The sequence below is a fragment of the Geospiza fortis genome, unplaced genomic scaffold, assembly GCF_000277835.1.
Source record: "Geospiza fortis unplaced genomic scaffold, GeoFor_1.0 scaffold407, whole genome shotgun sequence".
NCBI lineage: Eukaryota > Metazoa > Chordata > Aves > Passeriformes > Thraupidae > Geospiza > Geospiza fortis.
This window is the reverse complement of record NW_005054507.1, coordinates 841,115-868,881: the sequence shown is the minus strand read 5'-3', so window position 1 is coordinate 868,881 and position 27,767 is coordinate 841,115. Positions and strand designations below refer to the sequence as shown.

Sequence of the window (27,767 nt, the reverse complement as noted above, 5' to 3'; positions counted from 1 at the left end):
GCCCCCATTGTCCTGCTGAAGTGATTTCATGAATTGGATTCATGAATACTTTCAAGAAATGTTTTGGAATGACTGAAAGTACCTCTTTGGAAAAGAAATCTGTTTCCAAAAAGGTCTCCTGGGTCTCGTACCACAGCCTGTACTCACATACATCTCTGAAACAGCACCTTTCTCCTAATGTAGATGTGAAGACAGATTAAAAGGTAAGGCAGCTGCACATAAACTTTTTCACAGCTTTCTAAACATGTAAGAAATGGCTACTTGGATTCATCTCCTTGTGTTTAGAATTCACTATCCGTATTTATTTGCTCTTACATACATCACTGCTGCTGGATAAGAGTAATGGTTGCTTTTGTACCTAAATGAAAATGTTGGTAAAGAAATAACATTTTCAACACATTTTCTGCTCTGTAAGACAGAGTAAAGGCAAAGAGTTGGAAACATAAAATACTTTTACTGAAGGAACTTGAAAAATTAAAAATGTTTGGAAAATTGCACCATAAATACTACTTGAAATCCTGAGGTTTGTATCTGTATTTTTGTTCAAAAATATTTTGTCAGATTTTCATTGAGTTTTGTGTTTCTGTTGGAAAGCAGAAAATGTTTGTAGGAAATCTCATTGGTTTGTTTTTATTGCTGAAGTGCAGAGGAGAGGTTTGTTACCCAGCCCTGTGCACCACCTTTGTGTACAGCTGTGTTTGGGTGTGAGGTTTCTCATCACACTCACCAAGACTGGTGTCCTGGGTTGGTGACTCAGGGGTACCCTGGCTGTCCCCAGGCCTGTCACCAAGCACCTGACACCCCAGCAAACACCTCTGGATCTTGTGTGGCCTCTGTGTTCCTGTCTCATGTAGGGCACCATCCCAAATCCCCTCATTTACAGTGGCAGCACATCCCACCCAGTCTGTGCCACATCAATCCCACCTGTGAGCATCCCTGGCCTTCCCAGCACTGCAGGCTCAGAGGGGCTTTCACAGCCCCAGGAGCTGCTGCATTTCCCCACCATGGCCATTTCCCCCAGGACCACGTGCCCCCTTTGGGGGTTGGTGGCTTTCTGTGATGGTGACCAGGGGTGAGGCACATCTTTCTTCCCAGAACAGCCAGGGGGAAAGGGAAAGAGCAGCTGCTGCTGGTGGGACAAGGGCAGGAGGAAGATCAGGTGTGTGCTGAAAGGACTGTGGGACACAGTGAAGTCATTGGAACCCTCACAGGAAAACCAGGAGGCTTCATGCATGGTTTTACCAAATCTCTCCACTCCTTTCTTTGCTCATCCTCTCTTGGGGATGCACATAAAGCTCTACATCTGAGACCTGTTTTAGGCAGGGATGTATTTCCCACCATCCCCTTCAGAGCAGCCTGGATGCCTTTGGGAATCCTGGTCTCTGGGGGTTGCTCAGCCCCAGAGGAGGGTCACTTGCTCAGCCAGTGGAGGGTCATGGCAGTTCCTTGGGATGGAGGAGCATGTCTGCATGGGGGTGCTGTGGGGGAGCTGCACCCCTCCTGGTGTCCCAACCTGGCTGTAGGGATGGCGACCCCTCAGCTGGAAGGGCTTTCTGCTCCTCCTGCTGCTGCTGGGGCTGGCTGGCTTATAGTTGGCCCAAGCTGGCAGTTTTGGCTGTGTCCTTCACAATGTAATGAAGTGATTCCCACAGTGATAGAATTTGGTAGGCACCAAGGCAGTTCCTGTGTCATGGGGAATCTGATGATCAGAGTTTGTTACTGCTCTTGGACATGGCTGAGTGTGGCACACACCATTCCCCTTTCTCTTACCGTCTGGGAGATTAAAATGGAAGTATAGCAGCCATTCCTGTGTCCCTTCCCATCTGAATCCCTCTGACACATCCTAATGAATGAGGAGCACAGTGTTTTCAGCTCTCTGTTCATCTTGAGACCAAAATTTTGTCTTTCAGCTCTCCACTTCAGCCAGTCAATTAAAGCTCAGTTTCACAAATGCATGGAGATAACACAAGCTGACAGGCCCACTTAAATGACTGAAACACTCCTTTTTAAATTTATTTTTTTCCTTCCATTCAGTAGCTTCTGTCTTCTGCCAAAATGGTGAAGACACAGTGCCATGTTCTGGTGTGATGAAAAGATTTTAGTCCCCGTGATTGTATTTTCAGGCTGACAAACAGAAGAGCTCAAGGGATACAGTTGTTTGGGGGGAGTATTCTCTGTGGTGCAAATCCTCAATTCAAAAGCCACCCCTTAAAATTTTGGTAAGGAAAATCCTCATTTTAGGTTAACCACAGCCCCGCATCATTTGCTGCACTCTGCCAGGAGCATGGCTTGCCTGCTTCTTTAGCTGTTGCTGCTATTAATGAGAGAACAATTCTCTTTCCACACAGTCAGGTAGATTTTCATAACCTTATTAATTATGTTCTGCCAAGGGCAGAAGTGCTGGGATTCAGTGAGCTCTGGAACAGGCTGCCCAGAGAAGCTGTGACTGCCCCATCCCAGGAAGTGTCCAAGGCCAGGTTGGACAGGGCTTGGAGCATCCTGGGATACTGGAAGGTGTCCTGCCCATGGCAGGGGGTGGAAGGGGATGATCTTTAAGATCCTTTCCAACCCAGACCAGTCTGGAATTCTGTGATAATGCAAAAATCTGTTGATTCTAACATTCCTGGCCTGAAGATTCATAGAAAGCCAATACCGATTTCTCTCCCATCATTTAAGAGCAGTCTGAACAAATGGCTTTGGAGATTTGTTCCTTCTTGGCCAAAGAAATGAAATTGTTATCTCGTGCCTCACTAACCACAGCAGCTCATTCAAGGCTGGCTGTTCCTGGCAAGGGATCCTACATTCCACACCGAGCATGCAGACTTCACTGGGAGGCTCCAGTTTGGGGATGAAGGAGGCAGAGGACATTTTTTCCTTCATGTCCTATCATCCAATTTGTCAGAGTGGATTTTAAGGGCGATGGCTCCAGGTGCTGTGCAGCATTTCTGTCACAGAGATGAAAGGTCACTGGATTTCACGTTTCCTGGTAGTGACAGACCGCAGAATTATGGCCTCGAGTTGTTCTTTCCAGTCCCTGTGACTCCTCCAGACAAAAGTGTGTCATTGCTGTTAACCCTCTCCTGTGTAGGATCTCCAAGTGGCCTGGCACTGTGAGAGTCCAGCTCGTGGTGCCACCACCTCTGTCCCTCCTGCCCCAGGTTCTGCTGCAGTTCTGTGAGAACATCCCCCCACTCTGCCTGTGCCAGAGCCAAAGTTCCCAGCAAGGTCTGCATGGCCAGGGCTGCAGAGGTGCCTGTGTGGTGTTCCTGGGCCCTTCTCTCTCACCCTGTGCTCTTCATTCCCAGACCTCTGCTTGTTCCTCCCCATAAACCCATCCAGTGCTGTGGGGTGAGCCCTGGTATTGGGGGGTGTGTGTTTTAACTCCCTGTCTGTGCATCACTTGGAGGTTGCTCTTCCCATTTCCTTCAACCCTTTGGATGTGGTCTGGGAGCAGGGGATGGGGGGAATCTCCACTGTATCATCCCTCACATCATTTCATCTGCTTTAATCTGCACTCCAGATTAAATGGGTTCCTCTGCTTTGCCAGCTCCAAGCAACTCTCACCTACTGCACTGCACAAAGGGAGAAATTCCCTGTGCTTCATTTTCTTGAGGGATGAACAAAACAAATATTATACATTTCTGGGTTGGGGTCTGGTTTTGCCTCTAATTTAAATTTTTTTGTCAGCAATCCTCAACAAAAGAATTTGTTACCCATGGAGCTGATAAAAGCTAACATGTCCACAGTGAAATATTTCCTGGCAAGTGTGCTTACTCAGCCTGGGCTTCTGAAGACATTTGTGATGGAATACTGGGCAGCAGGAAGACATTTTGTAGATAATGTGTCACTGAGTCTTTAATTAAGGTTTTAAATTATCACAGTTGATACAGATTTTCAAGTAAAGAGGCTGATCCTGCCATCCACACACAAGTAAAAGATCCCTTTGACCTTCAACAGATTTTACTTTGGTAAAGTAGCATGTCTTCATGCAAAGCTCTTGTGGGTATTTATTATAATGTGGTATAAATATTAATAAATCCCTACAAATATCTTCATATTTGAGGGCATGAGCACAAACGTGAGTAAATAATAATTTATTTCCGTGCATATAAACCCACATTTTACCTAAGCTTCTCTCTTAATTTACTGAAATATAAACTCAGTGCTCATTATTTCTCTGTTGGAGTTAATTTGAAATAAGCATTCTGCACCCCAGCCTGATCCTGCTGTAACACGGTGTGTCTTGCTCAGGAACCCCCCAGGGATTTTCCCAGCCTGTTGAAGCCTCTCCTTTGGCAAACAAATCCATGTTCCACGTGTCCCTGAGTGAGCTTGGCATGTCCCTGTGTGGAATAACACCTGGGGGCAGACCTTTGATGCTGCCTTTTCTTAGCAAGTGCTATGAAGAAATGCATTTTTTCTGAGTGGGAGATGTTTGGGAGTGCCCAGGGGTGTCCCTTTGGAAAAGCTGGGCTGTGGGCAGTGGGGCACTTGGTGGCTGGACATGGGCCAGGCTGTTCCTGTCCTGCCCAGCCAGTTCAGAGGTGGTTCATGAACTTCATTTCCATTCCCAAAGCGAGCAGGGCAGGAATGAGAGGCACTGGCAATGCAGTCAGGGAGCAGGGCTCTTCCTTCCCAACCAGGACAGCCAAACCTGCCCAGGAATTGCCCTGGCAGGGCAATGGGAGCTGTCCACTTTGCAAAACCCTTTGGGATTTTGCAGGACAAAAGGCTCCATCCCAATGTTAATTCTTGTAGGTGATGGATTAACAGTGCATGTTGGTAACCAGTACTGACAAAAACCCTCCCCCACATGGTTGTTCCAAATTATCGCTGTCTTGCAAAGTGCCAAGGTTTTAATATGGAATTATCCAGTGCATAAATGTAGCTTGTTATTTATCTGCAAGATGTGGATCGCTGAAGCTCCAGGTCATTGTTTTGGAAAGCTTCTGCTTCCAACTTGATCAGTGACAAAAAAAAAATATCAAGGAAGCATGGAAAAAAATTACTAAAATGTGAGGAAAAAAGAGGGAAGGATTTGGGGACAGGATGTTTTGTTTGCCATTTGATTAAATACAACTGTTGGAGGATAAAGGCGACACAGAAATTGTGGCAAGAGGATGAGAGAAGACTTCATGTTCATTTACTTTGTGGAAAACAGTGATTTGGAGCCATGGGGAGATCCCTTTAGAGAAAAAAACAAAAACAACAACAACTAAATAAAATTCCTCTTCTAATTTATTTCAGGAATTCCTGAAATGGCCAGATTTTAAGATTGCACTTAAACCCCCTTCAGTCCCAGTCTATGCAATGTGCTGGTTGGTTGTGCAGATGCAAGGGAATGTGCCCAGCCAAGGAGAAGAAGTGCTCCCCACGCCGGATTTTGCTGGACTCCACCATCCTCTCCCCAGTCCTGGCAGCTGAAGGCAGTAGCATAGCATAGCCATGTCACCCTGCGTGGTTGGGAATTACTGATGGCAGCCAACTTTTGGGGCACTTGGTCACCCCCACGGCCACCACCCCTTCAGGTGTCAGCCCGAGGGGCCACGGGAAGGACTGGATGATGCTCTTTGGGACGGCCAGCAGGAGTGTGAACTGTGGAGACCTCTTAGCTCAACTGAAGCAGTGATTTGATTACCGACAGAAGAAAAAAAGGTTTGATTTGAAAGCTGGTAGAAGATCAAGACTGAGAATGAAGAGGTGTATTTGGGCCAGGCAGACACCAACCTGACAAAATACTCCAGTGCTTGCTTTACTGTTCCTTGAGAAGTCATTTCCCTGAAACTGATTTTCAGTGGAGCTCGTCCATCTGATCACTTCAGGCCAAGGGGTTAAAGGCATGTAGGTGCTGAACTTGACACAAAAGCATCTGTCAAGAGCTAGATCCTCCATTGCTTTGGAAATCTCCAGCACTTGGATTATCCAGGTGCTCAAATGCCCTGCTGACTCAAGATCGGTCACAGCTTTTGGAAGAGGCCTCTATAACAGTGAAAAGCTTTGGAAAAGTTGAAACCTCCAAAATTAGCCATCCTGATGTTAGACAGCATCAGGGAGGGCTGAGTTGAATCTGCCACCTTGTGAAGTTTCAGAGGAAGTGAGACTGAGAGCGATGAGGGAGAGGAAAAACCTTTAGAGAACAAAAAAGCCCTGAACTGAGCAGCGTTTAATGTGATTAAGCCCATCCCACAGCTCAGTGCTCACACAAAGCCGGGCTGCTGGGCTGTGCAGTTACAGGGATGCTGCTGGGAGAGCTCCATTCCCAGGGAGCTGCAGCCTGGAGCCAGCAGGACAGCAGCCCCTGAAGCTGGGGTGTTCACCTGCACGGGTCACCTGCTTCCCAAGCCTCTGTGCTCTCTGCCTCTGCCCTGCAAGCAAGAAAGGGATAATTCACAAATTAAACACGGCAGGAAAAGGCTCTGCCTGACTGCTGCAGGCCAGGCAGGAGCTGAAAGCTGCTAGCCTGAATTGGTACCTCAGGTCCTAACCATGCCTCTGTGCTTCCACCACAGCAGAGTTCAGATGAATGTAACAGGCACCCCGAAGAGAAGAGTCGTGGAAGGGTCAGGGAGGATCATGAGGAGCCATTTGTGGGACAGGACCAGCTCCAAAGCTCTCTTGCAGCTCTCAGAGATGCGGGAAACACGTTACCTGCTCTGCATTACTCCTCAAACTCAGAAATATTTATGAAGAAGCTTTTGCTCGTCATGATTGTTTCCCCTTGGGGAGATGTTGCTGAAGTTTGTGTGCACTGGCCTGTGAGAGTGCTAGTTGAAGGCTCACTATCACCATGATCGTGTCTTGTAGAGAAGGGCTGGGTTAGGGGTTTTTGGAGGGGAGGGAGGAGTTCCTAGATTCCAGCTGGGAAGCCAGGCTCCTTTGCAGAACACAAGGAGCCTGGGCAGTACTGAAATTAAAGCAGGCATTGTGCTGCTGTTCCCAACCTGGTTCTTGATGTGACTTTAAAATACCAGAAGTGACTTTATGATCCAATGACACTGCTGTAAACCACTTTGCTGCAAGAGAAGCTGAAAGCCAAATCCTGTGTCGGTGTCACTTGGTGTAAAACACAGCATTTTTTTACTCTGATTTACTCCAGCTGAGGATCTGACCTGCTGATACCTCTGAGTGGCTCAGAGGCACACTGCAGGAGGCTGGGGTGTTTTGCATGATCAGGGTTCTGAAAGGATTAGAGAGGCTTTGCTTTGGCTGCTCCAGAAGGTTGGGATTGTGAAGCATGTCTGTGTGAGAAGAGTGGCAGACACTGTCTTCATGTATTTCTAATTTGATGAATGTTTAATGCTTCTTTATTGGAGCCTACACATGTGTAGAGTAGAGGTCTTTAAGAAGGGGTTGACTTATTTCAAATAATTTATGTCTGCTCTGCTCCTTTTACATGAAATGCAGACTTTACAGAGCAAAGAGACTGTAATGAAAATATGAATTAAAGATTAGAGCTAAGCAAGTCTGAGAACACTTAGAATTAAGAATGGCGCTTACAAGTTTTCTCCTCCTGCTTCCTTTCCTTCTCTGCATCTTTCCTTCATCTCCATCCCCTCTCCTTCGGCAGGGTGCTGCATTCCAGGGCAGCCTTCTGTCCCTCCCACAGGGCACAGCTGGGTGAAGGACAGCAGGGCACACTGTTACTGTGTGGCCATACACTGCCCCAGCCTGTCTCTTGCCAACTCACCCATCCCTTTGGCTGGAGAGACTAAAAAGGGGGTTGAAGGTGTGTTTCTCTTCATCTCTCTCCCCGATTTGCTGGTGAAGTGCCTCACCTGGGCAGAACAAAAAGGAGTGCAGTTTTGGTGGAGCCGTTTGCCAGAGGGACCCTCAGTTTGGTGCAGCACAGCCGGGTGAGGGTGCAAGGACCCCGTGCGTGGGTGGCAGTGGTGCTGCTGTGCTGCCTGTGGGAGTTCCTGCAGGACGGGCAGGGGCTGGGACAGTGCCAGCCATCACATAACTCCCTGTTGGGCAAGGTGCTCTGCTGCCCACAAACATCAGCATCCATTTCCTTCCCCCCCTTGGCCCACCCCTCACTCCCAGCTGCCTTGCTTCGTGCTCTGCCTTTGCACAGGTGCCTTCAGTGTCAATGCAGGCCCAGCACCAGGGCACTGCTCCTGCAGCACAAGGCTTCCCTTGGCTCCAGCCCTGCAGCACAGGCTGCAAAAGAGTTTGGCTGGTGCAGGGCTTCCTTTCTTGCTCTCCTTGTTCATGTTTTCTGCAGTGTTGATCGGAATTGCTGCCCAAGACTGAAGAGCTTAGGCTTGGTCATGAGCAAATAAAATCCTGGTGGGAATGAGGAGAGGATGTTGCTTTCTTTGCTGGGGCTGGTGGGGTTGGCCTGGGTCAGTTCTTTGCAGCTCTGGCCGTGTTGAAGCAGCTCAAGGATAGAGGAGTCACCCATGGGACCCTCTCAGCACTTTGTAATGGGAGGTGAACTCCAGGATGTCCATATTCCACTTGTGCCCACTTCTGGAATCATGATCCCCTCAAGGAACTCACTGAGGAGGTCAAAGAAAAAAGAGTCATTACAGACCAGTACCACCATTGATGCAAACTGGTGTAAATCATTTTACATCCACTAACAACAGTGTGTCCCAGTTACAAATGTTTTGTGCCAGGTAGTGCTGGTAGCGAAGCAGTTTGTTAGAATAAATGGAGCAGGAGCTGATGCTCCAAACAGAGGAGTGCTGGTGTCCTGCCCAAGGATCTGTTGGGAGCAGTGGATCTGCACAAAGAAGAACACACAAAGTTCTCCCCAGGCTGTCAAAGTTCTGACTTTTTCACTGCAGTTGCCTGAAAGTATTTGAAGAAGATGGGAATATGTTGGTCAGAAAATGCTGACTCACTGAAACCTCCCTGGGAAAAGGGCCAATTACAGCAAACTCGCTGTTTGTACGTTAGAAAGGTTTGGGAAAAAAACCTGGAAGTGATGAGATGCCCCATTTAAAGCTTTCAGAACAAACTCCCTCAAATCTGGGAGAATAAAAGGTGGTTTTAGATGTAGATCTTTATTCTATACTTTGGAATATTTCAATGGAAAAGACAGAAACAAAGGGACTTTTTGCCCTATTATTTCAGACAGCCTTCTCTGGTTTTTACTGAAAGCAGAAAGTGTTTGTACCTTTGACTTTCCCCCAGTGAGTGGGAGAGGAATAGGAGAAATAGCTGTGTCTGTGATGGGAAATGTCCTTCCTGCTTGGCTCTCCCTCTCACCTGGGTAAGTAACCAGGTTCAGGATTGATGGAAGCTGACAAGGAAAATGGAAAGGGCTGGAGTGACAGGACAAGGGGGAATGGCTTCCCACTGACAGAGTTTAGACATTTGGGAGGAATTCTTCCCTGTGAGGGTAGTGAGACCCTGGCACAGTGCCCAGAGAAGCTGTGGCTGCCCCATCCCTGGAAGCTCTCACCACGTACAGAAAGGGCTACAACACCCAGGCAGTGACTGCTCCCCCCTAACAACTGCCTGTGCCACAAGGAAAGCAGCAAGAGGGAATTTCTGGTTACTTTTCAACCTGTGCCAAAAAAAAAAAGAAATGTATTATTATAGGCAACGTCAAACTGTAATTATTAAATTGGAAATTAAATGGGAAACTCTGTTAAAGAATGAAAACCTGCCCACGACAGTACCTATTAGCTACATTTGCTGTTTTTGTACAGAAACCGCTTTTTGTTTTGGCTACATCAAGCCCCCCCCAGAGAGTAAATATGCTGTGATCCAGTCCCTGAGACTGGTGTAAACCAGCCTGGCTGCCTTTCTCCAAGGGAAACATCCAGGTTTGGTGTGCAGCCGAGGATCTGCCCCCTCTCTCATTCATCCTAACAGCTAGACAGTGAAGGCTTCACATGCAAAAAAATAATCAGGGCCAGTTCCTGTGCCTGCATGAGCCCCTCCTTGGACAGCTTCACCCAGACTTGAGAGACACCCCTGCCCAAATGGTTATTTGGGTTTCCTAGTTGGATCAACCCCTGAAATAAAGGTGCCTACTTTTCTTTACAGATTTAGCCTGATTCTTATCTATGGATCTAAAGGCTAGAGGGGAGCTGCTGAGAGAGGAGTGGCCTCCACAGAAGGCATCACAAGCCCCCAGCAAAGAACACCCAGGACTTTCCCCGCTCCCCTGTTGTGTGCACAGCGTTTTTGTAGCTTGCACTGCCCCTTCTCCTGTGCTTGTTTTCTCCCTCTCAGAGGAGGGCTGCCTGTGCTCTCTCTCTTGGCTTCACGTGCCCAAGCTCCTCTTCTAACCAAGGGTTAAAGTAGCCACAGATGAGAGGAGAGGAGAGCATCAGCTAATTAAGAGCAGTGCTTGACAGGTTCTTGTGGGATGCTGACAGGCACCATCAGACTGCCAGGACAAGCTGTGCCCAACAGGCCGGGCTCTTCCACCCATGGATGCACCAGCCTTCCAAAGCAAACATGAGGTTGGTCAACGTGAAAGGTTTTACCTTGTGCATGCCACAGGTAAAATATGCACATTAAACTATCCTGTTGCTAAGGCTCAGTTGAAGAGTGAGGTTGTGTGAAAGCTTCTCCTTGCTGGAACAGGGCTTGCCAGACATGAAGGTGAGGCTCAAAACGCATCAAGAAAATGTGTGCCTTTTGTTCTCCTGACTGAGGTCTGGGCTTTCTAGACACAACGTGCCCTGGTACAGGAGGTGTTGGCACAGGGAATCTGCAGGAAGCCAGGGATTGCATGGGCTTGTTCAGTGTTGGCTCCAAGGTGGGGCCAACCAATGGTTCACATCACTGTGTGCATTAACAGGGCACAGCTGTGGGGGTCAGCAAGACATCATCGACTTTCTGTTTCCCACTAATCTGTTGGGCAAAAATAATTAAATAAAATCCCCCACATAAGCTCATCATGTCACAAATTTCACCAGCAGCTGAGGTGGGAGCAGCAGTGGGTCTGGCACTGCTGGCAGGCCTGGCAGCATCCAGTAGGAATCCTGACAAATGCCATGGGCACTGCACCCCAGCAGTGTGTCCCATGTGCTGCAGTGTCTCCTCGTGCACTTCACCCCATGGTGGCTGAGTTTCTGCATTTCTCAGCTGAAATCAGCTGCTGCGTTGAGGATTTTGGCATTGCACCCAGGAGGGAATCTCTGGGGCAGGGGAACATCACACTCTTGGACATCAGCACCCAGAAATCACCACAAAGAGTTTGGGTAGGAAAGGGCTTTGAAGATGATCCAGTTCCATCCCCTGCAGTAGCAGTGTGCCACATTGCTGCTTTGAATTAGGGCAGGCAGGCAGCCCCTGTGTTAGGGGTGACATTTTCCTTCTTTTAGTGTCTCCATCCGTGCCAGACGTGTTTGTGCCCCTCATGTCATCCTGGCCCTAACGTTTCACAAGACCTTTCCTAATTTTTCTCTAAAAATTTGCCAGCTGAGAAATAAATACAGACAATATACTTTATTCCCTGAATTTGGCAATCACTTCATGGCCCAGGGAGAAAGGATGCAAAGGAAGAGTCAGTCAGGGAGGGGATCTCTCTCAGAGGCCCTGGGGCAATGCTGTCTTCAAAACAAGCATGTCCCTGGCTTTCTTCTGGGGCTAAAACTGAGACAGAAAGAAACCACAGCATATCTTCTGCCATTGGCAGGATCTCCTCTTCCAGTGGCTATGTTTGGAGAGTGCTTTGCTTTGCTCTTTGTGGCAGCTTTGGCTGTTGCTGCCATATGTTACAAGGGACCATCTGGAAATCTGTTCCCGGCTTTAGCAAGTGCTAACAGGGACCAGTCTGTATGATTCCAGTTGTGTTCACTGGGCCCATGTTTGCAGGAGCTCCACCTTGAGCACACTTGGGCTCCCCCTTGTACCCCAACAAGGCAGGGTCTGGGTCCAAGCCTGTGTCAGGGCATCACAAAGCCTTCAAGCCTCCCCAGGAATTCCCCCCCTCTTAGTTGCAGGGTTTGGAGTGGTTCTGGCTTTGGGGGTGTTTGTTTTCCCATCTTTTTTTACTTCCTGTGGCTGTTGAGCTCAGCTTTTGTTTTATGTGTTCAGGAGTACAGGAGTGTGTTTCATTTTCCAGATTAGAAAATGCTCAGAGGTATAATCAGGTCCTTCCACAGTATTTAATTATCCATAATTAAAGGCATCTACACAAAGCAGCAGATTTTCAAAGACTATTCCTGTGTTACATTGCTAATGAATTAAGTAATTAATTGGCATTGAAAAAATACAATAGGAAACATCAATCTTTTAAAGTAAAGCATTTTTCAGGGCTTTTATAAAATCATTAACTCATATCAGGTCAGGAGCTGTTCTAATGTCTAAATCCCTCTTCTGGCTTTAAAAAAAATTCTAAGGCACAAAATGAATGCAGGGAAGAACAAGGCAGGGAATAGTAGGTGAAGAGTGTGGGAACACTCAGAAATGGGGAGTTTTTGGGTGTCATTGTCCCTCACTTTGCCAGCCTATCCCACAGTTCCTTCCCTCTGCCAGTAAGGTGAACCAATTCCCATCACACTTGAGAAGGCAGTTTGCAGCCTCAAACCTTCCTGTTGCTGCAAGTCAAATCCAGTTTCCTGCTGGGTTTAGTTTGAATAACCTGCATCCCCTCAGGAGTCCCCACTGCTTCTGTGCCTCAGTGTGCCCAGTGCACTTCCCTGTGCCAGGGGAAGGTGGGAGGACAGCAGGTTGTGAGCCATTCAGATGCTGTGATGCCACTGAGACCAGAGGGTGAGCAAGAATTTCATCCAGGAATGAATAAAAACAGACTGCAGAGAAGGGTAACAAAGCATTTGGGAGGTTTGGGCAGGAGGGATGCAGAACCACGTGTATGCACCATCATTTTTCCACAGCCTTTCATCATTCCCAGCTGTTACCTCACAGAACAGCTGTGCTGTCCCAGCACATCAGCACAACATCACCCTGCAGAGTGCAAAGGCCCACATGCAATGTGGTTAAGCCTTCTGTGGTGACACCAAGGGTTATGAGCAAAGGAAAGGACCTTCCTTTTGTCACTGGGTGATTTCATTAAATGCAGCTGTTGCCATGCAAAACCAGCACTGCTCATTTTCTTTCTGTCACCAGCCAGACTCTTTCTGAACCATCTGAAAGCACCCTGGGAATGCCATGGACACCGTTAAATTCAGGGTCTTCTGTCCATCAGACCAAGGCATGCCTGTCCTTGCAGTGCTTTGGTCTCCCCATATATGTGTCCTCAAGACCATCCACCCATCCTGCCCTGCCCCTTCCATTCCCTGCTCCTCCTGTTTCCTCAGGAGATGCAGATTTTGGCACAGCAGTGCCATGTCCTGTCTCTCTACCGCCAGGCTTAATGGTTGGGGTTGGAGTCAGGGAAGATGTTCTCCTGATTTTCCTTTTCTGTGCCACAGCAAGTAATTAACTTCCCCACATAAACTAAGAAATACTGTTTCTGCCATTGTGGTTATTCTGTTTCTACAAGTAATCAATCATTTGTATGGATTTGCATAGAAATGGGAGCTTTGCCACTGCAGCCCATCCTAAATTTAGAGGGATGAAAACAGGCAGATCCAAAGGCTGATACTGTTAAACACCCCCCAGAAGATTGATCCTTTGACTGGAAGGGGAGCCTTTGCTGACTGACTTTAATTTTTACCATTAAATTCCCCTTTCACGTGGGTCTCACCTGCCCATGACCATCATTTCTGTGTCCATCACCACAGAGGCCAGGAGGCTGGGAAGAGTGGTGGAGACTGTGGAGGCCAGGGAGATGGGAATGGTGGTGAAGGCAGCAGGAGATGGGTTCTGCTCAGTCAGCAGCAGAAAACCCAACTCAAACATGAGTCAAGAGCAGGAAGAAACGGTTTCCACAGCAGCTCCTCCCTTACATGGAAAGTTTTCTCTTTGCTTTGAAATCCAATTTCTAACACAACCCCACATTTAAAACCACCATCAGAAAAATCTCTCACCAGGTAGGGAATGCAAGTGGGACCATGCTGGTGCCCTCAAAGCATCACACTCATGCCATGATGGCAGAAAGGCCTGAGGGCATTTCTCCATGAGTTGACCCTGTCCCACAGGGATCTGGGCTGCAGTGCTGCTGTTTTCCAGACAGGAGCTGGAGGCTGATCCCCACATGTGGTTCCCCACAGCTGAGGAAATCCCCGTTGCCCTGGCAGGGCCTTTGTGCCAACAGACACCGACTGTCACTGCAGCATGGCCTGGTGCTGGGCTGCCTTTGCAGCACTCTCCACCTCTAAAGGAACAACTCAGACAAATGTGTAGCAATCCTGGTTCTTCCCTGCATTTTTTTGCTCCTGTTTGATACAAAATGAGCCCAGTCAAAGTTTCCATTTCATTTATGAGCGATCTGAAAAAATCCCCTCACCCCATAAAACATCGCACAGCTGTAGTGACCAAGTTAGATTCAATTCTGGCTTTATATTGAGTTGACATGAAGCCAGCTCCCTTCCATACATCATCTGTGATTGCAGTTAAGCATGAAATACTGTTTTAATTCTTACACCAAATGTGGGGTTTTTTTTCTGAAGAAAAAAAGACATAAAAATGTTAAAGTGGGCCATAAAAACCATTATATTTTCACACAAAGCGCAACCAAGAGGCGAATAAGTTGGCTAAAATCTCACAAGACCCAGGGAAAAAGTCCTGCTTGTTATTCTTTTGTTGTTAACCTTTGCCTTTGAGTGGAGATACCTGGGCAGGGACCACAGGCCTGGTGCTTTGGCTTCCAGGGGCTATCTGGGCCCTTATTTGCCTACATCAGGGTGTCCTCCCATGCCTGCATGGACCAAGAGCTGCGGCTGCCCGTGGGAGCTGACAGTGTCCCAGTGTCCCAGAGCACTGCAGGGGGAGCGGGCATCCTTGGATGAGTTTGCTTCTCTGCATCCCTGTTCCTTTCTTGGGCAACACTGGCTGCAAGGGCACAGTCCCTGGGCCTGAGCCTGTTCCATGGCACACCTTGTTCCATGGCTGCTCCTGGCACCTGAGCCACTGAGGTGAAGGCAGCACAAACACTACAGCACATTATGCATGCATTTATATATTTTCTTCCTTCACTTAAAACTTTAGTCTCTGGAAGGTCCAACTTTTCCTCCTTTTGGCTGTTGATTTTACGGGTAACAGTGTTAGCTGATGCAGTAGTTTAATGGTAGTTCTATTAATTAATTTCTTTTTAATTAATCTATTTGATACCCTCTCAAAAAACCCACCTCACCTTTTAATGTTTGAAGCATTAAAAGAATGAATGTACCTTCAGTGCTGTTGGAATTCATTTTGGGAAGTACCCATTTAGACAAATTTTTGAAAGCCTGCTACTTACCTGAAAGGTTAAAATTACCTCAGAGTAGCTTTCATTGCCCACAATTACAATCTACCTGTATTTAAAAAAATCTGTGCTCTTTTCCCAAAACTTTATGCTGTCTGCAAAATTATTTTTAAGAGCTAATCCTGTTTGTTTGCTCAGGTAAATGCTGAAACACAGATTTCTCCTTTAATAGATGGTTACTGCTGTCTTTGAGGTGTTACAGTTTCCCTCCTCCAGCCCAGAGTGGGCACAGTAACACCTGGTTCAGAAAATCTGCTTTGGATGCACAGTTCATGCCTATGCAATGCTGGGCCCTTTGCCTTTGCAGTTTTTTTACCATTTTTCAGTGCTGACCAAGGTATTTGCACACACAGATCCTTTTAAAATGAAGAGGAATTTGGTATGTAAATCCCATAGGTGACTTTGAAAATACCAACCTGCATTTTACACTAAAAGGAGGGGGGAAAGCCCTGGATTTACTGATGAGTCTGAAGCACTGGGAGTTGCTCTTCTGCTGTCTGGGAGCTGATCCACGTGCTGGCTCCTCTAGCCAGGTCACTTGAAGGCTGTCCCCGTTGGGGTGTATGAGTCAGCAGAGTAAATAAAGGGTTATGAATTTGATACCTATTAATTCCCACTGCAGCAATGCCTAACCCTGCTGGCCAGCAGTCCCTAACCCACAGCTGGGTTAGAAACCCAGTCAAAGGGACAGACTGGGGCTGCAGGTTTTGCAGGGAGCTCAAAGTGCACTTGGATATGCTCCCAGCTCTGATTTTGGTGCCCTTGGGATCAGAAACAGAGGGGCTGGGTGCACAGGACTGGGGGAAATGGCCATATGGGGAGGCAGACACCATCATCTAAAGCAGTGGGAAATGTACAGCTTGCATTGTTTTCTTTGGTGTGCCCAGATATGAGCTTTGCTCCCCCATCTCCACGCTGCCTTCCCTGAGTGAGCTGTGCCAAAGGTCTGACCCAGAGCTCTGCTGCCCCAGCACGGGCATGGCCAGAAGCCATCAGACACTGGAAGTGTGGCTGCTCCATCCCTGGAAGTGTCCAAGGTCAGGTTGGATGGGGCTTGGAGCAGCCTGGTCCAGCAGAGGTTATCCCTGCCCATGGCAGAGGGTGGAGGTGGACGAGCTTTAAGGTCCTTTCCTACCCAAACCATTCTGGGATTCTGTGCTCAGTCTTGGCTTGGTCCCCTGTTGTCCAGCTCATCCTACAAGTATAGAAGATGAAGAGTGGGCTGGGGCTCCACCATTTTCAGCTGCTGCATTTTATCTGTGGAAGGGACACAGTCCCCATCTGTCTTGGTGAGGGATGGTGTCCAGCTGTCCGCAGAGCTGGGATCGGTGTGGGCACCCATGGACGTCACCGCTGCCAAACAGACGGATTTTAAATTGCACCCATAGATCTTCCCCGCACCAAAACAGCCCTGCTGCACTACTTAGTGATGCCCGAAGTTATGTCTCCACATCAAATTAAGTAACTGTGCTATCAATAAGGAGGAGTAATGCCGTGTGTTCCCTTCTGGATGTCTCCCTGTCCCTCATTTGTTTGCTGCTGCTGATTAAGATGGATAAGGAGCCATCAGTATTTCTCTAACTGCAGTGCAAAGGCCTAAATCAGTCTCTGTCACTGGTGCCAGCTCACAATTTAGGGAACTTGAGTGGGGCCCTGCATTCATTAGACTCCCAAGGCAGCAGAGACTTGAGATTGAGCAAAGCCTGGATGATGTGACCCTCTCGGTGTGCGGAGAGCCAGGAGGGGATGTGGGGCCTCCGGGAGGTCCCTGCCCCACTGGGCTGGCTGGGAGCTGCTGCTGTGTTATATTTTCTTTATTGTGTGGCTGCATCACTGGCAGAAGTCAGTGGAACAGCTCCCATTGACTGAACTGAGCTTTTCACCTCCCCCTCGCCTTCTTAATGCATTCCTTCTAATGATGGAAGGCTGGCTTGGAGTGAGCAACTTGGATTTAATTTGAAAAAGGATACTGCAGATATATATATTTTAATGCAGAGATTAAATAACTTTTAGGCATCTTCAGGCACCCAGTAATGTGAATTATGGCTGGAAAAATCTCTCCTGTAAATAGGCAGTACTTGAGAAGGGCTGTTAACATTGACTTCTGAGCAGTGAAAAACACAGGAAGGATGGAAAAGAGCTGCAGATCAACTTCAGAGGAGAGGAATTCTTTGGGGCAGTGCTGCACACGACTGAAAGCTCGTGGACATCTAGAAGGCACCACCAGATGACTCCAGGAGCTGTCAGCCAGAGCCAGCTCTCACTGGGTGGCTGGACAGGGTGGCAGAGTGAACCTTCCATCTTGAGGTCACCTCAAGGAGGAGACACTTGTTACCAGAGCTGGGAGCCACACAGGGACAGGACAAGGGGGAATGCAGTTAAACTGACAGAGGCCAAGTATTTTAAAATATCAACAGCAAGCCAAAAAAAGGGAAACAGAACAATTCCTGAGCTTTCAAATGGCAGGGGTTTGGAAGGGTGTTGGAGCCACCACTGGCCACTGGAGGGAGGGAGGTTTAATTTGCGGCACTCAGGGTGGCATGGCTTGGCAGGTTCAGTTCTTAGCGCCTCCTTCAAATGGAGCAGCAAACAGATTTTATTGAGGGGGCAGCTGAGGCATTGATGCAGTCTGTGCATGACAGGAGAGCTCACTGCTGCCTGAGAGCATGAGCAGGCTGAGAAGCAGCTTCCAGACTTGATGGGGATGGGGACACTGACCTGAAGCAGTCCCATTTCCAGCCCTGCAGGAGTCTCTGTGGAGGTTGGGTGAATGGAAGATGATGGACTTTGAGCCCGGGGGGTTCTTTTCCCCTGGTGTTTGTACTGGGAGGAGCTGTGTCCTCTGCAGCCTGGAGGACATGGCCATCACCTGCAGGAGCAGGGAGCAGGCAGAGCCACAGCACAGTGCTGTCCCTCCTGCCACCACTGAGAAGTGGCAGATATAGGTCAGAGCCAGGGGTTCCTGGGGTGAGAACTCACTGCCCCACATCCCAGGATCATGGCAGCCCCATTCCCAATGCAGCCTCAGGCTTCAGCCATGCCCTGAGCCAGATCTCCAGCTCTGGCCTCCTTCTAACACAAGAAAGCCAAGGGTTGTTTTTTTGGGTGGGGTTCTCAGCTGCCCCTGCAGAGCGTCACCAAATTTAATTTTCAGCAGGGCAAAGCTCAGCATCACCAGCTGATTTCTTTATGTCTCACTCCTGCTTCTCCTGCTGCCTCCTCCTTCCCCCAGAGAGAGGGGGGCTGACACTCTCCATAGCAGAATGAAAACAGGACTTCATCCCTCCCCAACTCTTTAATTAAAGCCACAAATTGAGCTCTTTTCTTGCAATCTGAAGTGATCACATAAATAGCATTACCAGAGCTAAATGAACATTTGAAAAGATCCTGCAGGATCAGCAGACAGGAGCAGTATTCACCTCCAGAAATGGCAGCCATCATTAAAAACAAGATGATGGTTTTCCTTCTCTTCTGAGCACAGAGCTCAGCCCAGACATGGAAAAAGTCCCAAGATTCAGGCACAGGCAATTTCTTGCCTCTGTGACACAGCCTGGGGATTCTGCTGTGTTTTTTCCTTTTTTCTGTTGGGGATCCACAAGCATCTTTGTGTGGATTCCAAGTGTCATCCTCAAAAGATCGCTGCCTTGCAAGGGGTTGTTTCAGCACCAGACACCAGTGCTGGAGACTGCATGGCTTGTGGTGTGGGATGGTCATGCTGGAGCCTGGGAGAGGCCTGTTTTGTGGAGACATGCAGAGGAAAATCTGCCTTCCCACTGGGAAGACACTTGGCCATGCTCAGTAGAAACACCTCCCCCAGGCCAGAACACACTGCCAACAGCAAACCCCCATGCCCAGTTGTGTTCATGGTTGAGCTCCAAAAGCAAAGTCACTGAGCCTCATTCAGCTGAGTGAGCGTCCAGGGGGATGTTCCAGGATGTTTCAATTCCTAAACACTGTCAGGAAACACCACAGTTTTCCACTTATCCCTTGCAACTTCAATAGTGGGGCACACCACTTGGGAGCCTGAGGGATGGCTGCTGCATTGAGCTGCTGTTTAGCAGCTGTCTTAACTGGGCAGATAAGCGTAGCCATCAGCACCTCTCTCTCCTTGATGGAATCCATTGACTGAATAAGCTAATTTCTCCTGGAGTCAGCTTTAATATTTCCTAAAGGGATGGGGAGGCTCTCAGAGAAGTGGCAGGAGACATGTTTTACTGAGGGGAAGCTTCTGCTCTTGCTGGAATCAGAGGCTGCACAATGAGACGTTCTGGTGGAGACTGTGAGCTTTGTCTGGGGCAAGATGCTATTCAGGGCACATCTGAATATCACAGTTGGCCTGAAGTGATCCGTGCTTGCTGTTTGATTAACATTTGATTTCCTTTTATTGCTTCTCTGCACACACAAAGCTAAATTCAGAGCTGCTGAGAGCCACGGGCAGAGCTGCTGAGCTCAGTAAAACCCATCTGAGGAGTCCCAGGGAGCTGGGGGGACCCTGCTGATCTCACACAGTGGCTCCAAGGCATCAGCTCGTGGTGTTGTCCTTCTGGAACAGGGGTGCAGTGGAGCAGGGTCATCACCCAAGTACTTGGTCTTCAGCAGATGGTTGCAGAATTTTCCATCATTCTCCCCAAACCACAAACCATATATGATGTTTTTTACATCTCTCCCATCAAACCAGCATCTGAATGTCCCTAATACATCTCCATAAAAATCTTCACAGCTGTTCTAGCAAACAGCCTGGAGTGCTGCTGGCTTTTATGAGTATTAACTATATTAAGCAAAGCAAATCTCACTATTACACTGTCTGTGGGAGCAGCAAACTTCTCCCATCAGTCTCCCTGAGCAAGGAAAAGGGTGATTAGTGTCCTGTTATCATCACAGTCGTGGTTTAAGATGCTTTTACCGAGAGCAGGACAAGAGCCCTTGCCCAAAGCAGCTTCTTGTTCCTGCTGCTATTATCCTAAGTAACCTGATGTGCTTGACATGTCATCAAATATTTCTGAGCAGTGTCCTCCTTTGAATGATAATTAAAAAACCCATGCTGCTGTTCTGTGTCATTCCTTGGGGGTTTGTTTTGGCATTGATTTGGCAGATCTTGGTCTCATCCAGTTCCTCCAAGCAGCTGTGGTGGGAAAAGCTCAGGCCAGTGCTCAGCAGTGCTGGGTTGGGGCCCTGAGCTTTTGAAATGTTGGGAGGGAAAAATAATATTAGCGAATTTAAAAGAGTCTGTTGAGCTCTGCTGCACAGGGAAAAAACCCAAACAGGACTTGATTTCTTGCTGTGGCTTTAAGGGCTGCAGCCTCTCCAAGGCACATGGCACAGCCATGCAGACCCCAGGTGCTGGAGGTTATCTCCACCAGCAGCTGCCAGCTCTATAAATCCCAAAGTTTCTGGAAATCTCCCTGGTGACTTGTGCTCCTGCCAAGCAGCATTTTCTGTGCCATGGCACATTTGCACCGAAATTCCAGCAGTGCAGGCTCTTTCTCTGAGTGCCTCTTCCTCACACCTTCACTGCGGGTGCAACGCTCGCTGCATCCCAGTTTGGACAAACAGGATCCAGTTTTCCATGGGAAGGTGAGAGAAATTTAAATGGGGGAGAAAAAAAAAAGCAGAGGGGGAGAGGCTGGCTGGTAGTGATTGTGCTGGAAAACTGGATTTCAGGCAGTGGGAATTGAAGTTGAATTATCACACATGCAGTGTGGAAATTTTGCCTTCTGTTAGAAATCCATGTTTCTGTAGGATGGGGGATAGCAGTGGGAGAGAGAGGATGCAATAAAGCTCTGTCCAGCTCACTGTGGTGAGCAAAAGAAACCATTTCACTCAGGCAATGCAGAAGGGGCTATTTTGAGAGTGCTGGGAAAGAAAAGGCCCAGAGCAGTGGCAGTGCTGGCCCAAATTAAAGTACTAAAGTCTGTCTGGAGAGAGGCAGAATATCCCACAGGAGGCCAGATGTCAGCAGAGCCCGGGGTCATGTTTTCCTCCATTTTGCTGAAAGCCAAGAAGAAAGAAAACAAACCCAATTGCTGTGATTTTCCCCTGAGTTCAGCCTGTGACTGCAGCTCCCTGGGCAGCCCACGGATGCTCAGTGCTGTTGCAGTGGGGGCTGGTTTGGCAGTCCCTGGGATTTACCCACCAGAGCTGTCATTTCCCCCCTTTGGGATGGGGGCAGTATCCCAAGGATCTTCTGGTAGACACAGAGATGTTTGCCAGGTCCCTCCAGGCTCAACAGTGATCAGAGGGGCAGATCATTAGTGTTCAATTACAGAGGAGCAGATCATTAATGTTTAATTACAGATGTGCAGAGCTGCCCCATGTCCCTGGCTGGGACAGGGACATTGCTGTGCTGCTGTCCCCAGAGTAGGGGATCCCCTCTCCAATGGGGACCTTAAGCACATCCCCCTCATCCATCTCCTCTTTGCTTCAGGGTCTGCTTTCTGCTCCTCCCTGTCCTGGGGCATTAATAAATGGTATTTATTAGTTGTTTTATTTGTATATGACCTGCTGGGGAAGCTCAGGAGGGAGAAGAGACCTGGGGCTGCTGAGAGGAGAAAGGGCAGCCAAGGAATGGACAGATAAGCAGGATGAAGGAAAAATAACCTTTTCCCAGCTGGCTGCACCCCATCAGCCAGTCCCAGTGCCATCACCCTTGGCTGACCATGGTCCCTGCACCACTGAGGTGCCAAAGTGCCATGAGGGAGGTGTTGGGCCCCCAAAGCCTGTCTGGGAGGCAAAGCTGACTCACCTGTGAGTGAGAAAACCCTGCTGGCTCCCTCAGTGCCAGCGTCCCATCTGCTCCCAGCCCCCAGAATGGGCTGGCAGTGCTGCAATTCCAGACAAAGCTGTGTCTGCAGACACGTGTGGGTGTGGAGGCAGCACTGGCCTCTCAAATGAGTTGCTCAAAAGGCAGGGCAACAAGAGGGAAGATGATCTTCCCCTTTCCTTGCCACCCTAATCTCCAGAGGAAGCTGTTTTGCTTACATTACCATGAAAAGGAGGGGGTTTTTGCCATGGGAGTGCAGAGCAGGCCATGTTTGAAGGGGCCTTTAATGAAGGCAGGAGGCTGCTGAAACACAAGGAACACTCAGGCACCCTGAATTGTCTGGTTAAGCCCAGCCCTGCCAGACTCGTGGCCTGTTCAGCAAAGGGCCCTGAGGAGCACCTTACTGACCCAGGGCACTCATAAACAGCTCTCTGGCACCCTGGACTGGGCTGGCTACAGCTCAGCCTGATTCCAGCCTTGTAAAGGACCCCATTTCCCTTTCCCAGCCTTAAACCTAAGCCTTAAGGAACAACTTGCCCATAATTCCATGTCTGTACACGCTCTCTCCTTTGGAATGCACCTCGTGCACTGGAGGCATAGATTAAAACTGGTGGCCAGTCAAGGGGTGACATTTCAGAGCAGCACTCGAGCCACAAAACAATTTTTGAATGTCTTTATGCTCCCCCCATGCCACCAGTGTGACTGCCTTGAATTTTTTCTGTGGCTCTGACATTAATTCCTGGCACTAAGCAGTGAAGGAATAAGAGGGGAAGAGGAGAGATCTTGCAGAGGAAGAGATGGGCAGTGGATATTTGTGGGGCTTTTATGAGGAGGAGGAAAGGGCTTTAAGATTCCTTCCTACCCAACCATTCTGTGACTGGGAAATAAGATCCTTGCTGACTTGCTCCTCAGCTTTGATATTGTGTAAAAAAGAAGCCAAAAAAATATCCAAAGCAATAATAAGCAGATTAAAGGAATTACCTTTGAGGAGAATAACCAAGATTTTATGAGAAAGCTAATTTGAGAGGTGATGGAATAATTTGTGATGGAAGGACTAATTTTTGGTTAATGGCTCCAAGCTGGTGGAGGTCCTTGGGGTTACCTGGTGTTGGAGCATGGCTGCCAATGGCCCTAGGGGATGGACTGGCTCTTGTCTCTGCAGCTTTACCAGACTGGAGCAGTGAAGGCTGGGCTGTGTCCTCATGCTTGTCCTCATGGTCTTGTCCATCCTGCAGCCAAAATTTAAGGAGAAAGAGGTACTAAATTAGTGGTCAGCTAAGTAGAAAAAGCTCACTGCCAATGCCATTTGTTCTAGAAACAGAGAGGAAAGTTTTGAGGCCTTTATTTTCCCCTTTAGTGCCTGAGTGCAACCATAAAATGAGAGGGGATTGCTGTGGGTCCATGGCTGGGCACTGAGCAAGGTGGGAACATTGCTGCAGACAGCAGTGCTGGTGGCATGGCCAGCAAAGCACTGGCACTGGGTTCCTGCTTGTCCCAGGCTCAGGGCACAGTGCTGCCCCCATCCAAACATGGAGTATTTATCCTGTTCCCCATGGGTCCCTGCCTGTCCCAGGCTCAGGGCACAGTGCTGCCCCCATCCAAACATGGAGTATTTATCCTGTTCCCCATGGGTCCCTGCCTGTCCCAGGCTCAGGGCAGAGCGCTGCCCCATCCAAACATGGAGTATTTATCCTGTTCCCCATGGGTCCCTGCCTGTCCCAGGCTCAGGGCAGAGCGCTGCCCCATCCAAACATGGAGTATTTATCCTGTTTCCCCCGTGTGTTTCCGCAGGTCCCAACTGCTTTGCGGGCACCACCATTATTCCCGCGGGCATCGAGGTGAAGGTGGACGACTGCAACATCTGCCACTGCCACAACGGGGACTGGTGGAAGCCAGCACAGTGCTCCAAGCGCGAGTGCCAGGGCAAGCAGGCTCTGTAGCAGCCCCCTGGCCAACAGCCCGCTCACAGTGATGGTGATGATGATGATGATGAAGGAATGGCCTCGATGCTGCCCACGTGTCCGACCTCCTGCCAGCTGCAAGCCCTGGGCGGGTGCCACGTGAGCAGAGCTGGGTCCCTGTGGGGCAGGGTGTCCCCTGCAGCTCCTGTCCCTCTGTACACTCTCTGTTCCTGGGTCCAGGTGCCTGCTCTGCTGTGGGAGTCACAGGTGCTGGCAGGGGAGGACAGCAGGAGAACAGCCCGTGCATGTTCCTGGCCTGGAGATGCCTGAGGCACCGATGGAGTCACCGCTCTCACTTTCTGCAGTGTGGATCCTGGGGTTTTTCACAGTTATTTATTTGAAGGTTTTTTTGCTATTGTGATTTGATTTTTTTTAAGCCTCTTCCTAAGCTGGGATCATCGGGGCAATACAGCTGCAAGTGGAGCAATAGGTGGAGCATTTGGATTGTGTCTGTAAGCACAGGTGGCACTAAGGACAGCAGGGAGGTAGATTATAAGGGATTGGGGGGGTTAAAAAAATCCCAACTGGAATGTAACCTGCAGCAGGACCGAGGTAGATGCACAGGTATAGACTGGACAGCCACGACACAAAGCTGTATCTGTGTTACACATTCTCCACTGAGTGGGGACAATAAAGTTGAAGACACCTACACAGTCAGTGTGACCTTGATGGGAACAGAGGCCACAGCAGCGGCATGGGCAGGCTGGGGCAGCCAGCCAGAAGGTGCTCCATGAAAGCAACATCTTACCTGGCTTGTTTGTGTGTGATACCTGGCTGGGGCATCAGTGGTGGAGCAGAGGGAAGAGGGCCCCACCTGTCCCTGGTTCCTGGGCTGAGCATGTGCTCACCTGCCTTGTCCCATCCCCAGGCTGCTCTCACTGGAGCCAAGGGCAGTGTTCCATGGCCTTCAGTGACAGCAGGTCACAAGTAAAATATGGGATCACCCCACTCTGGAGGTGTCCAGGAATGTCCCATGGCTGTGGCAGCACTAAACTGGCTCACTGGCAGGTGAGACCCTTTGCTGCAGTGGGAGGGAGCTGCCCTGGCTGTCCCTGGGAGCATCCACACAGCTGGGGACAGAGCAAGCCATGGAGCAGCAGGGCTGGGCTGGGCTCCTGTCAGGGCTGTCCCTCAAAAGCAGCTGCTTTCTGTGCCTGCCTGCCAGGAGCACAGGTCCCCAGCAGCCAAGGGATTCCAGCACTGGTACCTCCTCCTTTCTCAGGCTGCAGCTCCCAGGCAATACTGTGAAAAAAAAGCCACCAATGTCACCTCCCTGCCTGGCCAGGCAAGCACAGGGGCCTTTCCCATCTCTGTCCATGCCTGGTTCCCTGCTTTTTGGTCAATGCCATCCTTGGGGGTGGTGCTGCTCCTTTTGTTCACAGTTCAGGCTCCAGTCCAGCACCTGCTCTCAGTGATGGCAGCAAATCCTCCCCACAGCATCCTCACCGAAGCAGATCAGCACATCAGGCTCAGTTCATACACACTAATGCCTTTCTACTTTCATTTCTTCCCCATGTTGGTGTTTTCCTGGAGGGCAGGGGTGGGAGGAGCACTCAGCACAGCAATGCTGTCCTGTGGCTGAGCACTGGCTCCCTGCAGGCCGAGCTGGTACCATTCCAGACATCATCACCACATCTCTTTGTAAGCTGTTGCCTGTCAATGACTATCCAGTTTCAAAACTTACAAACAATAGTGTGCCTGAAACTAGTGAGAAAAAAAAAAAATCTGTACAAATGGGAGGGAGGGGTCCTAGAAACAATATTTGATGTGTAAAAGACTATATTATTAAAAAATTATTTTGTTAAATATAAAGTGTGTGAACCAGCAAAACAACCCCAAAGTTACATATTTGTGGTGTATTTTACTCTGCTGATCATCAGCCCCTCAAGCTCCCAATTCCCCATCTCATCCCTTGCTCCAGTTCCTGCCTCTTCACAGGGTTGGTGAGTGCAGCTGGCGTGGGAGGAGCAGATGGGGAGCCTGGAAGTAGCCATGAGAATCCTGTGGCTGGGATGGGTTGCTCAGGGAGTGCTTCAGCAGTAACTCACTACACCAGTTGTGCTTTGCCAAACCAGGATTCCCATTTGTGGAGCTGCCATGGACCAACACGGCTCCCAGGTTCTCACTCCAACCTCCATCTGCTTTTTTATTACTTTTACTGGTGCCATTTTGTATTTGATACCATTTCCTGAACATGGAAATTTGCTTTCAGTTCACAAACTCCTTTTGGTACCTCCAGATGCATCATTATTTACACTGATTAGTAGTTACTCTAATTAATTACAGCTTAATTACTGTAGTTAATGTTTGTACAGTGCTTGGAACAAGTACAGCACTATACGTGCCACATATTATTATTTTCTTCGTTATTAATTAAGCACCATCTCCATTCCATGCTGTGCTACTTCATTATTTCCCAAGGAGTCACAGTAGCACCCTTATTCCCACCCAGGAGTACTTTTGTCCCAGCTGCCAGGGGGATGCTGCAGTGCTGGATTGGCATGGGAAGAGCAGGAGATTGCTAAGGAACAGGGCAATGCTCAGGATTTTGCCCTTCACTCTTGCACTGCACTGTGGAAAAAAAATGGGAAGAAGGGGGAGATGGAGGGGGAGCCCTTGATCCCAAGGACCCCACAGAGGGAGCAGGAGCATGCTGTGGGTCACATGAGGGAAAACCCTGCAGATCCCATGGCGGATGTGTCTGCAAGGTCTCTGTGGCTCAGGCTGTAGAAGGGAAACTGATTCCCCCACATCCAGCAGTGTCAGACAGTCCCACTGAGGGATCCCACAGCTCTGGGACCACAGGGAGAAGGAAAGGGCACTGATCATTTTCTAGGAAAACTTCCACTGTTTATGTGGAAGAGTTGCCAGTCACAGGTGGGCAGTGTCCCCACAGCACTGGGGTGCCAGTAGCCCCAAAAACCATTGCCAGGATGGAGCCAGAACTGAATTCCCATCAGGCACTCTCCAGATACACCACAGAATGTCATCCTCATCCCAATCTCCTTCCTTTTTTTTTTTTTCCAATGTTGTAGTTCATTTCTTTCTTTAATTAATCACAGCTCTGGGCCAGCCAGAGCCATTAACTACTCTTCTCATTTAGACCTTTCAGAGATGCAGTTGCAGATGCAATTTAATTTGTTGACCCGTGATCGATAGCAATTAATACCATCTCTTTAATCTTGTTGAAAGGTTCATCTTGGGCTTCCAGAGGCTGCCAGCTGAAGGGAAAGGTGCCTGGTACATATGTTATCAGATGGGAGAGCACAACCTCCTCTGTGGGCACCATCCTCCTCGTGCCCTCAGGCTGACACTACTGAAAATACATCAGGTGTTTGTGGGAGATGGAGAAGGTGGATAAAGGTGAGGGAAGATGCTGAGGGGTGAAGAAGAGCAGAGGGCTTGGTAGGGCAGAAAGTAAGGAAAGGTAGAGGTGATGGGTTCGAAAAATAAGGGGAGATAGCAATGGTACAGCCTGGCAGATGTGGCTGGAACAGGGAGCCAAAAGGACTCAAAGTGGAGCAAAAGAGCTGGTCAGAGAGTGGACAGCTCAGAGGCAGCACCTTCAGGAGCAACAGTGAATTTTGCAGAAGAAATAGACCCAGAGTCAGGAAAAGTCCTTCCTTAGGGTTCTTACACCCAAACTTTGCTGATGTGATGCCATTTTTGCCCCCCAAATGCAGCAGCTGTGTACAATTCCCTCCTCCTTCTCCTAGCAGTGGGGAAGCCCATCCCAGGAGCATCACCTTTCCCTGTCCTCATTAATATG

General features: G+C 48.9%; 1 protein-coding gene across 2 annotated transcripts in view; it reads left to right on the top strand.

The window, feature by feature from the left end:
* VWC2L (von Willebrand factor C domain containing 2 like) overlaps positions 1-25,806 on the top strand; it is a 45,210-nt gene extending 19,404 nt beyond the window's left edge. For both annotated transcript variants that reach the window (XM_031063499.1, XM_005428832.2), the window contains one exon: positions 23,829-25,806. In XM_031063499.1, coding sequence (XP_030919359.1) covers positions 23,829-23,879 — 51 coding nt within the window. In that variant the 3' untranslated portion in view covers positions 23,880-25,806. The remainder of the gene's footprint in view (positions 1-23,828) is intronic.
* The last annotated feature ends 1,961 nt before the right edge of the window (positions 25,807-27,767 follow it).